The 13,858-nt window shown below is 48.4% G+C and overlaps 2 protein-coding genes across 2 annotated transcripts in view; one reads left to right on the plus strand and one right to left on the minus strand.

Annotated features, from left to right (window-relative positions):
* Txnrd2 (thioredoxin reductase 2) overlaps window positions 1-2,066 on the minus strand; it is a 52,283-nt gene extending 50,217 nt beyond the window's left edge. Inside the window, exon 1 of the mRNA XM_005369952.3 lies at window positions 1,960-2,066. Coding sequence (XP_005370009.1) covers window positions 1,960-2,062 — 103 coding nt within the window. The 5' untranslated portion in view covers window positions 2,063-2,066. The remainder of the gene's footprint in view (window positions 1-1,959) is intronic.
* Window positions 2,024-13,858, plus strand: part of Comt (catechol-O-methyltransferase) — a 21,681-nt gene continuing 9,846 nt past the window's right edge. The window contains exon 1 of the mRNA XM_005369951.3: window positions 2,024-2,157. The gene's annotated coding sequence lies outside the window, so the exon portion shown is untranslated. The remainder of the gene's footprint in view (window positions 2,158-13,858) is intronic.

Here is a 13,858-nt window from a genome sequence, read left to right on the forward strand (position 1 = left end):
CCTGGAGGCAACCCTCATATGCTGGCCTTCACTCACTGTGGTTAGGCCACTCCCCCCTGCCCAGGCCTCATCCCCAGGGCAAGTCTTTGCTTCATCTATGCCTCCTAACCCACAGTATTCTGGAACAGTGAGCAGAAAGCAGGGATCTAATGGACATGACAAGGTCCAAATGAAGAGCTCACTGCTCTGATAAAGCAACAAGGTTCCCTTAGATGGGCTGGCCACACAGAGGAGTCACCTCCGGTGGGGAGTCCTGTACAGCTGTTCAGAGGATGCCAACAGTCTTGTCTGGGTGACGTACCACACCCCCACCCCTAGCTGGAAAACATGGGTGTATTCTTGCTCCTAAAGAACAGACTCAAGGCTGGAGGGGACTCAAAAGTGGTGTGTGGAGTCATGTGACGAACGGCCTCTTCCCCAGACCCTCTAGGATCCTCACCCCAGCAAAGCTCTGAAGTCCAGGATCCTCAGGGCAGTGGTGCCTCCTGCCCACCTGAAAACAAATCCCAGACCCCAGGGGGCTCCCAGGCTTGTGAGCACAAGGAAGCTCATCTACAGGTTTTAAAACAGTTTTCCTTAGATTCTAGTTATTTTTATTTTATGTGTATGAGTGTGTTTGCATGTATGTCTGTGTACCAGAGACCAGACAAAGGCACTGGATCTCCTGGGAATGGACAAATGGGTGCTAGAAATTGAACGTGGGTCCCCGGGAAGAACAGTCGGTGCTGAGCCATCTCTTTTATTGTCACTATGCAGAGTGGTGGTGCCCATGGCACAGACACACTGATTTTTTTTTTTTACCCCCATAAAATCGTTGTCAATGTCCCCACCTAATATACACAGCAAAGAGCCAGAGCCCTGGGAGTTAGCAAAGCTACTGAAAGAGTAACCTTAGGTCCTTACGGTCTGTGCTCTAGGGTCCAACCTCACATGGTAGTGACTGCTTTCCAGGACCCTCTCAGGCTAGCTGCTGCCTGCCCTCTCCCTGTAGGCCAAGGGCCAGCCATTGTCCCTTCCATGCCACTACCTCCCTGAAGAACCTGGCCTGTCCTTGCTCATGTCTCTCTTCACCCACAGTGGGCAGAATTGAGTTCTGTCGTTTGAATCAAGGGAGCAGGACTGCGGGACTGACCATACCGCTACAGGTGGGAAACTCTGGAACCCGGTCTGTCGGGAGTAGCATGAACCATGTTGAGGGTACCCACTTCCATCGGGGCTGTCGGAAGTTGATTACTACCCTGATTTAGCACTAACTCTCCCTGGAGCAAAGCAAACAAGCTGTTTCTCCTTTCTAAGGATACACGCAGACCTTAACAAGCACTGGGGCTTGGTCCCACGGGCTCTCTAGCATCTTCTCACTTAACCCCTGTATGTGCAAATAAAAAGTACTTGCTAGGTAGAACATGAGGGTGCATGTAATCCCGATATTCAGAAGCTGAGGCGGGAAGAAGGGTTCAAGTCCAGCTTGGGCTGCATGACCTACCATGACTCAAACAAAACAAAACAAAAATACCCCAAACCAACAAAATATAAAACAACAAATCAATAACTGTAACTTGGGAGGAAACCAGAAGGCCAAAGTCTATGGCAACTAACTAGGCAGTCTGAGGCCAGTTTGGGCTACATGCAGGTGGGTGTAGGGGCAAAACCAAAAATTACAGCAACAACAAAAGAGAACCTGCAACTACGGAGTTGTGGCCTTGACATCCTACTCAGGGCTACAATTAATCCTGGGGACAGGACCTCAGGCAAGGCAGCTCCAGCATTTTAGTTATCTGAGAAAGTAGCACCCCGGCTAAAAGCAGGTCCCCTCCTGCCCAGTACACTGGTCTTCTGATACCTGGTCCTGCGTGGGCACGCCCACGCGGACACATTGCAGCAGAGCCCCGCCACCGCGACCCCATGTGGACACTCGCACAGACACCCACTCCGCGTGCACCGCCCACGACCCCACCCTACCTCCCGCAGCATTCGCCGCGCCCCGTGTCCCGCGTGTCCAGGCCCGTGTCCGCGACCGGAAGCGCCCGACCGGCCCGCGGAGGGCCACTACCATCGCCGCCATGGTCTGGGGACCTCAGGCGGCCGGGGCTGCCCTTGGCGCTGCCTGAGCCGTTCGCGCCTCCCGGCCAGACCCGTGCGCGGCGCGGCCTTGGCGAGGTGAGTACTGCGGCCGGGGCGCCTGTACCTCGCGGAGCTCAGACCCGGGAATCGGATTCTGCACCCGCCGAACTGAGACTGGCCGAAGGGCGCTGACCTTGTGGGAGAGTTCTGGGTACTGGGCTCTGAGACCTGGGTCTTGGGTCTAGCCCAGGGGAACGTGCGCCGGGGCCGGCAATGTGGGCCCTCTTGGGGAAGGGTCTTATCCTGGCTGGAGGTCGCTGAAGCGAGGAGGGTCTCCACACTTCTCGTGAGGAGCTTGAAGATCAGTGCTGGCGTGGGAGATATGCCGGGTGGGCCTATCCCTGGAGTTGGGCTTCACTTGGATAGGATATGGCACATCCAGGGCCTGGCCCATTATGAGCCGGGCTCACTTAGTTCTCGGATCGGGATCAGAACCTTAGGGTTTGAGGTACTGGGCCCAGGGGGGTGGGGTGGGTGGTCAGTGTAGTTGGAAGCTGTTGAGCAAACTCCACAGGTGTCCTTTGAGAGGCCTTAGGATGCCTCTGGGTCTCTCTTTGCAAGAGAATGGGCTCCTCTTAAAGCTGAGGAGCACTAGGGCTGGCTTCGGGGCAATGTGAGACAAAGAGAAAGTCTTCCAGCCAGGGAATTTGGGGTCCTTGTTGACCCTCCAAGCCATAGGAGTACAGTGGGAGCTGTCACGAGTTAATTGTAGCCTCTTTTAGGAACTTGTGCTGGGGTAGGGCCTTGTCACAGGGACATTCGTGGAGGAGCAGATTTTTGCCTAGGAAATGCTAACGGGAACTACTACCGGCTGAGTCATCCCCATTTGGGCAGAGGTGGCCCCAAGTGGATGTGGTTCCCCAAAGGGAACAAGGGGGTGCAGAATTCAACAAAGGGAGCAATTACAAAAATCAAGGAAGGGAAGGGAAGGGTGCTCTATGCAAGCCCTTCATGGTTTTGCTGCTGGGTTTGTGGGACTTAATTCCCATTCTCCCGGAGAAGCTGAGGCTAGGGGCTCTGGCTTTAGCTGTGGGAAATTAGGTCAACCGTCTTGAATTTTCTCACGCAGACACTTTGGGGTCTAAATTTGCACTGGGGCTGCAGCCTTGAGCTCTCAGAGATGGTTAATGTTTAAGACTTTTAAAGGAGTTTGGCCAAATATGGCTATGCCTTGTTCAAGGGGAGGACCCTTTCCCAGGGAAAAGAGACATCCTTCCTACTGAACAGAAGTCCATTTTCTAGTCGGGCTGTGCATGCCTTTAATCCCTGCGCTCTGGAGGCAGAGGCATCAAGGCCAACCTGGTCTACAGAGTAAGTTCCAGAACAATCAGGACTGTAGGACTGTTTCACAGAAAAACCCTGTCTCAAAAAACAAACAAACAAAAAGTCCATTTTCCTTTCCAGGACCTTTTGCCTCACGAGGACTAATTGTACTAGGACAAAGACATTTGCTAACTGGCCGGAGCAAGGGTTTTGTGAGGGCTGTTCTTGAAAAGACAGATAAAGGTTGGTGTTTGCTACAAATTAGCACAGTGGACATGTGTTGAACACGTTTTTTAGATGCCAGGTGCCAGGTATTTGAAAGGATAGTTGAGGAGCAGTCGGAAGGGTTTCCCAGGTACCCTCTGAGTGTATGAGGTGAAGTTATTGACCACAGGTTTCAGGCGTGACCATTTCCCGGAGCAGTGTATGGACCTAGTAGAGAACTTCCCACATGGCCCATGTACCCGTGGCTCCAGACAGAGGCTTGTCTACAGAGTATTTTGTGTGTTGTCGACTCTAAAGTTTCTAGAAGGGTGTTGTCAGGCTTCAAACTTGTAAGTCCTGGTGGGACAGGGTAGCTGCGTTAAACATGGGTCCCACCAAGGACCCACACTGTCAGACTTTTGCACCAAATGAGAAGAAATTGGGAAGGAGAAAAATTGAGAACAGTTTGGAGAGTTGTAGCCAGATATTAAAGCCAGATGTCATATGTGGATGCATTTATTCCCAGTTTTAAGGCAGAGTGTGGGGCCACACACCTGTGATCCCAGCACTCAGGAGGCAGAAACAGGAGGGCCATTATGAATTTGATTCCTGTTTGTGCTACTTAGTGATTTCTAGGCCAGCTTGGCTTACTTGTCGTTGAAAAAAGAGGGCACAATTTTCTTTTTGCACATGAAGCTGTAAGTGGTCTTGTGAAATACATTTTTATTCCTATTTCCTTTTTTTTATTTTATTTTTAAAACAATCTTATTTTACATACCAATCCCAGTTCCCTCTCTTCCCCCACTCCACCCACCTTCCCCCACCCCATTCCCTATCCACTCCTTAGAGAGGTCAACAGAGTCTGTCACATCACTTGAATATGTTTTTAATTAATTGAGAGGGTGCTCACACAGTGAAACTTGAAGTTGCAAACATTCTGGCTCGAAGTAAGTGTGTTGTTTTTATTGCTGGCTTCTCTTTTTTTTCCTGCATTGGCTTCTCCTCTGCTGGATGACATTTGTGAGCCACCGCACCTGGCTGGGGGGGGGGGGCTGGCTGGGGGGGTGAGGGGGGGTGGCAAGCACATGCTATGGTGAACATGTAGGGTGGAGGACAACCACAGTGTCTTTCCCCACTTGCTTTGGTTGGGGCAGTGTCTTTTCTCTTGTTTGCTGCTACTTATGCCATCCTAACTGGCCCACCAGCTTCTGAGGGTCTCTCCCTCATCTCACAGCATCATGATTGTATGGTTTAAGTAAAACACTGCAGGTCCCTGAGTGGCTTCAGCAGGCAGTGGGTCCCGAGACCATGGCAGGCCTGAAGGCAGCCACTCCCAGGCAGGGAGCCATGTGGCAGCAGGAGAGAGACCTAGACAGGGTAGCCAGTCCCATGAGGAGCCACAGCCGCAGTAGGTAAGAGACAGACAGATAGGCACACCATGCTGAGTGAGGTTGGATATTTATTTAATAGGTTATGGAAGGGAACAGGGAGAAGGGGAGAATAGCAGAAAGAGAGGCAGAGAGTGAGAGAGAAACGGGGAGAAGCAGAAGCTGCCTCAGAGAGAGAAAGAAAGAGACAGGGAAAAGAACAGGAAAGAAGGAAGACCTGCCTGTCTAGGAGGACAGGGGTAGGGGTGGCTGGGTGGGGTTTGTCTTTTAAAGGGACAAGACAGATATTAACAGTGATTACAGAATGTATTGCCATGTTTGGTGTTAAGTGGGTCTAGGGATTGAAACTGAGTGGTCTTCCTGGCCTGGTTGTTTTAACACCATTCACGATGTCTTTAGGAAAACACTATTATTTCTGTACGCAGTTTTGACTTTAAAAGTTATATTGAAGTTTCTTGACTTACAGCCAAGAAGAAAACACAAACTAGATCCCAGGATAAGGAGCTTCTTTTTCCTTTTCCCCTTAAGTTTTCCTGACTTGAGAAGAGAAGAACGAAGGGTAGGGAGTGTGGCTCAGATGGTAGAGCACTTGCCTGGCATGCATGAGGCCCTGGGTTCAGCCCCTAGCACTTCATAAAACTAGGCACGATGGGATATGTCTGTAAATCCAGCCCCCAAAAGTAAAGCAGGGGAATGGAAATTCAGTGTCACCCTCAGCTCCATAGCAGGTTTGACACTAGTCTGGGCTGCATGAACACCCCCCCCCTCCCAAATCAACAAAGCATATAAGAAAACAGAATGAAGCCCACTTCACAGGTAAATCATAAATCCCAAAGACAGTGAACAAGATCAGAATCTGAAATCTAGTCATGTGGAATGTGCTTGAACTTTACAGCATTTGAGGGTAGAGGCAGAAGGCTCAGGAATTCACGGCCAGTCTTGGCTATGTAGCACGGCCAAGCCCAACCTGGGGCACTGAGACCCTGTCTTTTTTTTTTTTTTTTTAAATTATGTATACAATATTCTTTCTGCGTGTATGCCTGAAGGCCAGAAGAGGGCACCAGACCTCATTACAGATGGTTGTGAGCCACCATGTGGTTGCTGAGAATTGAACTCAGGACCTTTGGAAGAGCAGGCAATGCTCTTAACCTCTGAGCCATCTCTCCAGCCCCGAGACCCTGTCTTAATAGGAGAGGAAGGAAAAAAGATAGGGAAGAATCTGATAAACTGCACAGGTGTGTTATGCTTCTTTGTTGAAACACAAAATCACCTCCCTTTCTGATCCAAGATAAAGCAACATTTTGACTTATTGCACAGTACTGAGATTGTTCCCAGGGCTTTGGTGTATGTTAACCCGCTGTACCACCGAGCTACACCACAGCCCAAGATTATTCTTGTTTAAAAAAGAATTCTAAACCAGCCAGTGTGGTGCACGCCTTTAATCCCAGGATTTGGGAGGCTGAGGCAGGCGGATCTCTGAGTTCAAGGCCAGCCTGGTCTACAGAGCAAGTTCCTCTAGGACAGCCAGGGCTCTCAAAAAACAAAACAAAAAAATATAGGTTCTGGGGGGATGGATAAGGGATTAAGAGCAAATGCTGCTCTTTTAGAGGACCTGAGTTTGTTTTCTCACATCAGGTGACTCATGACCACTTGTAACTCCAGCTCCAGGAATCAAAACCCTCTTCTCTCTGGCTACACACACAAGCACATGAATAAAAAGGAATTGTAGCTGGGAATACTTTTTAATTCTAGTACTCAAGAAGCAGAGGCAGTCAAATCTCTTAGTTCAAGGCAGACCCAGGAACCTCCGGATACTTTGATGACCCCAGTAAGAACAAGGTACACCCAAATTTATGGGCATCACAACGAGGTCTGACAGCAGATTCTGGGATCCTTCTGAGCCTTCAGAGGCTTTTTAAAAGTTTAAAATTCCTTATGGATCTTTGAGGCCAATTACTATTCTCATTGCCCTGGTATGAATAAGCTGGGCAATTCTAGCAAAATCAGAATGATTTTCTTTTTATATATATTTACTTGTAATTTTGGTTTTTCAAAACTGTTTCTCTGTGTAGCACTGGCTATCCTGGAACTCCCTCTGTGGACCAAACTGGCCTTGAACTCAGAGACAAACCTCTCTCCAAAGAGCTGGGATCAAAGGTGTGCGCCACCAGCCTCTTGGTTTAAAGCGTGCTTGTTTGTTTTAAGGCACAACATGAAACTTTTGTTTTGAGACAGTCTCTCCATAAAGTCCTCTGATGCTCCCTGATTCTGGGTAATCATTCTCCAATGGGACTAACAAAGGCTGCCTGAAGTTTCTACTTGTGTCCTGCTGTGGGAAAATATAAATCTTAATTGCAGCTATGCAAGTAGCTTTTAACCATGAAAGGAAATACTTGGTAAGTTTTGATATTTGGAGGGATCAGACAGTGAGGAAGAGATAACTGTTCAATATAGTTTAACAAAGTAAAATTTACTGAATAGCTGTGAGTCATGGATTAGCTAAAGAGAAACCAGCTGCTTTTTATAACCAGCAAATAAAAAATAGAGCCCTAGCGAGCAGCAGTGTGCAAACAGCGGTCAAACTTACGTCTTCTTTTCTTTTTACTCAGTTTCATGTCCTTAATTCTTTATTCATTTTTAATTTCTTATTTTTGGGGTTGTTTGGGCAGTATTGAAGATCAGACTAGCCTTGAACTTACAAAGATCAGCCTACTTCTCCCAAGTGCTGGGGTTAACGGCACCACCACTGAGCTGCTCTCCAGCCCTTGTTCCTATGGTTTTATTGTCACATATTGATTTTTGACCTGGGCCAGCAGGTTCTTCAGTAACAGGGCCCTGAGAAGGAAGGACCAGGGAGTCAAAAGATAAAGAAGATGGAACAGGTGGGCTCAGGACATTTTCATAAGCTATGTCTTATACCTAGCAAGTTTTTTAAAAAGTCCAGCATCTTGTATTTGTATTTGCAAATATATCTGTTTGCAGGGGAAAAATATGGGGCAGAGTTAGTGGAAAGCAATCATACAACAGGACAGTCAGCAGGACCCTAATCAAGCAATGTTGCCCAAGGGAAGCACAGAGTATCAGAGACCCAAGCACACAGCAGCTCAAACTAGGTTCTGTTTCTCCTTCCATCACTAAGAAAGCCTAGGACTGGCCTGGCTCTCAACAGATTATATGTGGCATATTGATGATACATAAATTCGTAAATGTGTGTGTGTGTTGCTGGGATTAGAACCCAGGACGTTGTGCATGCTACAAACATGCTCTAAACTAGACTGTCCTGAACTCAGATTATTTAGACATTATTGATGTGGATCTTACAAACAAACTATAGGAAGTAAAGTTACAAGTTTATCTCATACCAGGACCTGTAGCAGATTAGCACAATACATAGATTCATCATCTCATAGTCTCTAGAGGTATTTTTATTGTAATCTGCGTGTGTGCATGTGACTAGAGACCAGCTTTGGGTGTTCCTCAGGAACCATCTATCTTGATGTTTGAGACTGGGTCTCCCACTAGGCTAAGCTGACTGCCAGTGAGTCAGAGATTCTTCTGTGTCTGCCTGCCCAGACAGGACTGCAGGCATACGCCACCATGCCTGGCTTTATGGAATTAAACTCGGCTCCTCGTATATGCACAGCAAGCATTTTACTGAACCATCTGGGCTTTTTTTGGTTTTTGGTTTTTTTTTTGTTGTTGTTGTTTTTTGATGCAGGGTGTCCTGAGACTTGCTATGGAGACCAGGATGACCTTGATCTGCCTGCTTTTATCTCCCAAGTTCTGGGATTAAAGGTCTGTACCATTATACCCAGCCCTGATACAATTTTTAATGTAGGAGAATATGTTTATTAATTTATTAAGTAGATGCAAACTTTATAATTTTGCCAAAATCCATCTGGTTGATTGAGAAGTATGAGATGACATACTTCTTGGAAGACACTTGAAAACCCCCTTTCCTGCTTTTTGAGGGTCTTTAGAACATATTAAATACAGGGAGTTATGGAGAATAAATTTAAACGGTCTTCCTATATTTTGGCCCAAGCATAATTTAAAATTTCCATATTTATGTTAAGATGTAAACCCAGTGTAGGGCTCAGTGGCTAATGTGCTTGCTTCCAAGCCTAATGACTTTGAGCCGACTCCCAAATGGTGTCCTCTGAACATATGAAATGTGTGTGCATGGCTTATGTCCTCTGGACATCATTCACAAACCTTTTAATTGTTCTACACATCTAAAAACATGTAGTCCAAAGTGTTTGCTCTGCCCAGCAGAGAGAGCTGTGCATATTTGGACCCAGCATGGAGAGAGAAAGGGGAGGGGGAGGTGTCCTACACCAGCACTTGAGGAGGTGGAGACAGGAAGATCAGAAGTCACGATCAGCTGCTAGAAAGTTCCAGGAGAGCAATGGCTACAGGAGAGCCTGTCTCAAGAAGGGAAGAAAGCCAAGGAAGATGGCTTGGTGGATATTGTGCTTATCACACAATGTGAGGATCTGAGTGCAGAGCCCATGTAAACATGGGCAAAATGACCAGACATGATGGCACACGCCTTTAACCCCAGAACTCGGAAGGCAGAGGCAGGTGGATCTCTGAGTTTGAGGCCAGCCTAGTCTACCAGAGAGTTCCAGGACAGCCAGAACTGCATAGAGGGACCCTGTCTCAAATAAAAAACAAAGCAAACAACAACAAAAAAGGGCCAAATGGTATGCGCCGGCATCTCCAATGATGGGGTGGGGAGAGGCTGGTCTCCAGAGCTCACTGGCCAGCTGGCTCGGCTGTTTGCAAGCTCCACATTCAGCAAGAGACCCTGCTTTTAAAAGAGGGATTGAGAGCAATATAGGAAACTCTGGCTTGCACACATACAGTGTATACCCCAGGTATACATGCAGCACATGTATACTTGTTTGTTTTGGTGCTGGGGGCAGAGTCCAGGGTCCCAAACAGGCTATATGTATGGGTTACATGTGAGCTGCATCTCAGTCCTCAAATTTGTTTTTCCTGGGGCTGGAGAGATGGCTCAGAGGTTAAGAGCACTGGATGCTCTTTCCAGAGGTCCTGAGTTCAATTCCCAGCAACCACATGGTGGCTCACAACCATCTGTACAGAGATTTGGCACCATGTTCTTACGTGCGGGCATACATCGAGGCAGAATGTATAAATAAATAAATCTTTTAAAAAAAAATTTGTTTTTCCTATTTCAACTTCAGATGGCAGCTTTGGCGAATCCTTGAATCCTTAGAACACCTGCTAGGGTAAGCGGTCAAGTTTGAGAGACCACCCAGAGCTGAACAGCTGGAGTAGTGAGGCCCTGGCTGGTAGCATGCTTAGTGGAGTTTGGATTTGAAAGGGAACCTATAAGATGATGCCAGGGTGCCTGAGGGAAGGTCTGAGCAGTAGAAGGAAAAGACAAAGACTGGGACGTGGCTCAGTGCCCAGTGTCTGGCTGCTAGGGTGTGGACGGCTCTAGGCGCCATCCTAGTGTCCTCCCTACAAGTGAAGGAAATTGAGTTGGGGAATGGTAGGGGAGGCATCATAAAGGAGACAGCTGTGGGGAAAAGCATGAGCGCTTAGCTTTCCCCAGACCATGGTGCTTCAGGTGATCCTTGATAGGCACAGCCAAGGAAAAAGCGGGCTGGGTAGTGGTTGCATAGTGGTATTTTAGCACAGAATTGAGATTGGCGTGTTCTATCCTGCTGAGAAGTCCCCATGGAGGGGCTGGAGAGATGGCTCAGGGGTTAAGAGCATTGCCTGCTCTTCCAAAGGTCCTGAGTTCAATTCCCAGCAACCACATGGTGGCTCACAACCATCTGTAATGGGGTCTGGTGCCCTCTTCTGGCCTGCAGGCATACACACAGACAGAATATTATATACATAATAAATAAATATTAAAAAAAAAGAAGTCCCCACGGAGGAATTAGAAGGAAACAGTGACAACAGAAAGAACTTACAAGGAGGCAGGAAGATAAGCTTCCAACCTCAAAACCAAAGGTTAAGTTGCCACCTGGAACCATGAGCTGGAAACCTTCATCCAGAGAGGAAGGAAGAGCAAGAGCCTCCTGGCTTCCAATGAGGGTCGTCGTCATGGCAATGGCTGTTTGTCTGAAGCCTTGGACCAGGGATCTCTCAAGTCTATGAAGCAGGCCAACTGGAAGTGGGATGTAGCTCCCCAAGATGGTAAGACTAGCCAGCCAGTCTGAGCCCTGGCCCCATAGGAGCAGCACAGCCTATGCAGGACATGGGGGCACATACCTGTAATCCCAGACCTTGAGAAGCATAGGCGAAAGGGTGAGTTTAAGGTAGCTCACTGGAGGCCAGCCTGGTCTACATGAAGCCTGCATAGAGGAAAAAAACAGGAAGGTGGAGCTCTCTGGCTTGAGCAGAGTTGGGAAATTGAAATATGCTGAAAGCAGGAAGAATTAGTTCATAGGAACCCATTTGGATTTGCACTTGAGCTTATGAAATTTCTGCTCCTAGGTGGGGTGTCTTTCAGTGGTAGAACTTATATAGCATTACCCAGCACAGTGAAGGGGGCGCGGGGCAGATGGAAAGTCCAGCCAGGCCCTCACAGTTTAGTTGCCAAGTTTTATCTTGGGTGTTTGCTGTAGCACACAGAATGTTTATGTGGCAGCTTTGGGTTTTCTCCGGCAGGCACTGAAGGGGCCTAAGGGTGCCACTTGGAGCCATCTAGGGACTAGATTCAGGTTTCTTTCTAGTCTGTTTGAGCCAAGATGGAGGTCTGGGCCAGAAAAACTCAAAGGAACCGACTAGAGTCTATGTAGGGATAAAATCTTTGTTAAGACACTGGTGTGTTGATTCAGTAGGCTGGCCTAACTCCTGGGATGCACATATAGGAGCTCACTCTGTAGCCAAAGCTGGCATGGGACTCACTATATCACTCAAGTTAGCTTTAAATTGGTAAGCTTCCTGCCTTGGTCTTCCAACTGTTGAGTTAATGACATGAGCCATATGTCTGGTTCTATCTTTGTAACTGATGGTCAATGCCAGGGGCGTAACTGGTAGAAGGCTTGCCTTGCTGCTCTTGAGGTTCTGCCCACAGCACTGAAGGGAGGAGTTACCGTCTGGGGTGTGGAGCCTGGCCACTGTGCTAGCTGCAGGAGCCATTGTCTGCTCAGTCCTCTCTAGGCTGATTACTGTTCTGGGGCCTGCCTCATTAGGCTAGGCTACCCGCGTCTTGGATGGGGTGCTCTGTGCTTCCTGGTCAGGTATTAGGTGTTATGTAACCTCCTGTCCTGGCTTGCCCTCAGTCACACAGGATCCATGGGACTTTGACCCCAGTTTACAGAGGAGAGAGCTGCTCAGCAGTGAGAGATGTGCCAGGCCCCACGGACCTGTCCTAAGACCAGGCTTGGGATTCTTGCCTCCATAACCTACCCACCAGGCTCCCTCTTAGCCTCCCTGCTGCTCTCTCTTGGAGGAATCATATCTGATTGTGCTTTTCAGAGCTGGGGAATGAGAGCACAGAGCAGCCTGTGGAATGCAGGGACCCTTGGGAAAGCCTGTGTCTGGATGCAGAGGGATGTAGCAGCAGCCTGGCCAGAGGCCTCCACACAGAGAAGGTTCAGGTAGTGTTCCAGCTCCATTGCTGCTGTTCCTCTTTAAGATGGTAGCTAGAGCCGGGCGGTGGTAGCGCACACCTTTAATCCCAGCACTTGGGAGACAGAGGCAGGCGGATCTCTGTGAGTTCGAGGCCAGCCTGGTCTACAAGAGCTAGTTCCAGGACAGGCACCAAAAACTACAGAGAAACCCTGTCTCGAAAAATCCAAAAAAAAAAAAAAGATGGTAGCTAGAGGTACCCAGATACATCGATACATTTAGGGCGGGGAGGGGGCCAGCCACCTTGGAGGCCACTGGCCTCCACCTGTTTTAAAAAACAACAACAAAAAAACAAAACAAAACAAAATCTCATATGGTCCCAGGGCTTTTGAGACGGTTGTCACTGCAGTCCTGGATGGCCTGGAATGCAGTATGTAGACCAGGCGTCAAACTCACTCCTGACCCTCCTCAGCCTCCTGTGTGTTGGAACTACAGGTGCGCACCACCCAGCTCAGTCCTCCCCTGCCTCCTCCTCTCCTTTCCTGCCTTTTTTCCTCTCTCTCTTGGCCAGAGTAGTTCAGAAGCCCACTGGGACCTTGCAGCCCTTTCCCTCACAGCTGTAAGGTAAGTTTATGGTTCCATCTAGTTCCTGGTTCAGTGGAGCCAGGAGTCTACCCTCTACCCCCTGAGATGCTGTAAAAGTCATCCTTTGTTCAGGGGATTACCTGAAGGTTGTCTTCCCTCCACCCCATCCGCTGCTGGCCGTGTTGGCTTTCTCCTTCCTCTTCAAGCCCTCGCTCCACTGTTCTCATAATACTCCCACTTTGCCCCCAGCCCCATCTTGAGGCTCTCTTTTTTTTAGGTTTTCAACACAGGGTTTCTCTGTGTAACCCTGGCTGTCCTGGAAGTCACTCTGTAGACCTTGAACTCACAGAGATCCTCCTGCCTCCTCCTTTCAACTGCTAGGATTAAAGGTGTGCTCCACCACCTCCCACCTGGAGTCTTTCTCTCAATAAAGCTCATACTGAAGAATAACTGGCTCAGCTTTCTTCTCCTTGAACTAACCCAAAGTCAGAATTATGACAGTGAAGATTCTAACCCAGATCTGTCCATGTGCATGTGCGCCCCAGGTTTCAACAGTGTAGCATCTAGATCAAACTTCTCACATCCAGGAACTTTTGTGTGTTTCAGACATGCTGGGGACATATCCACACACACACACACACACACACTGACTGAAACTTCTCACATCCAGGAACTTTTGTGTATTTCAGACATGCTGGGGACATACACACACACACACACACACACACACACACACACAC

Source organism: Microtus ochrogaster, unplaced genomic scaffold, assembly GCF_000317375.1.
Source record: "Microtus ochrogaster isolate Prairie Vole_2 unplaced genomic scaffold, MicOch1.0 UNK68, whole genome shotgun sequence".
In the NCBI taxonomy this organism is placed as follows: Eukaryota; Metazoa; Chordata; class Mammalia; order Rodentia; family Cricetidae; genus Microtus; species Microtus ochrogaster.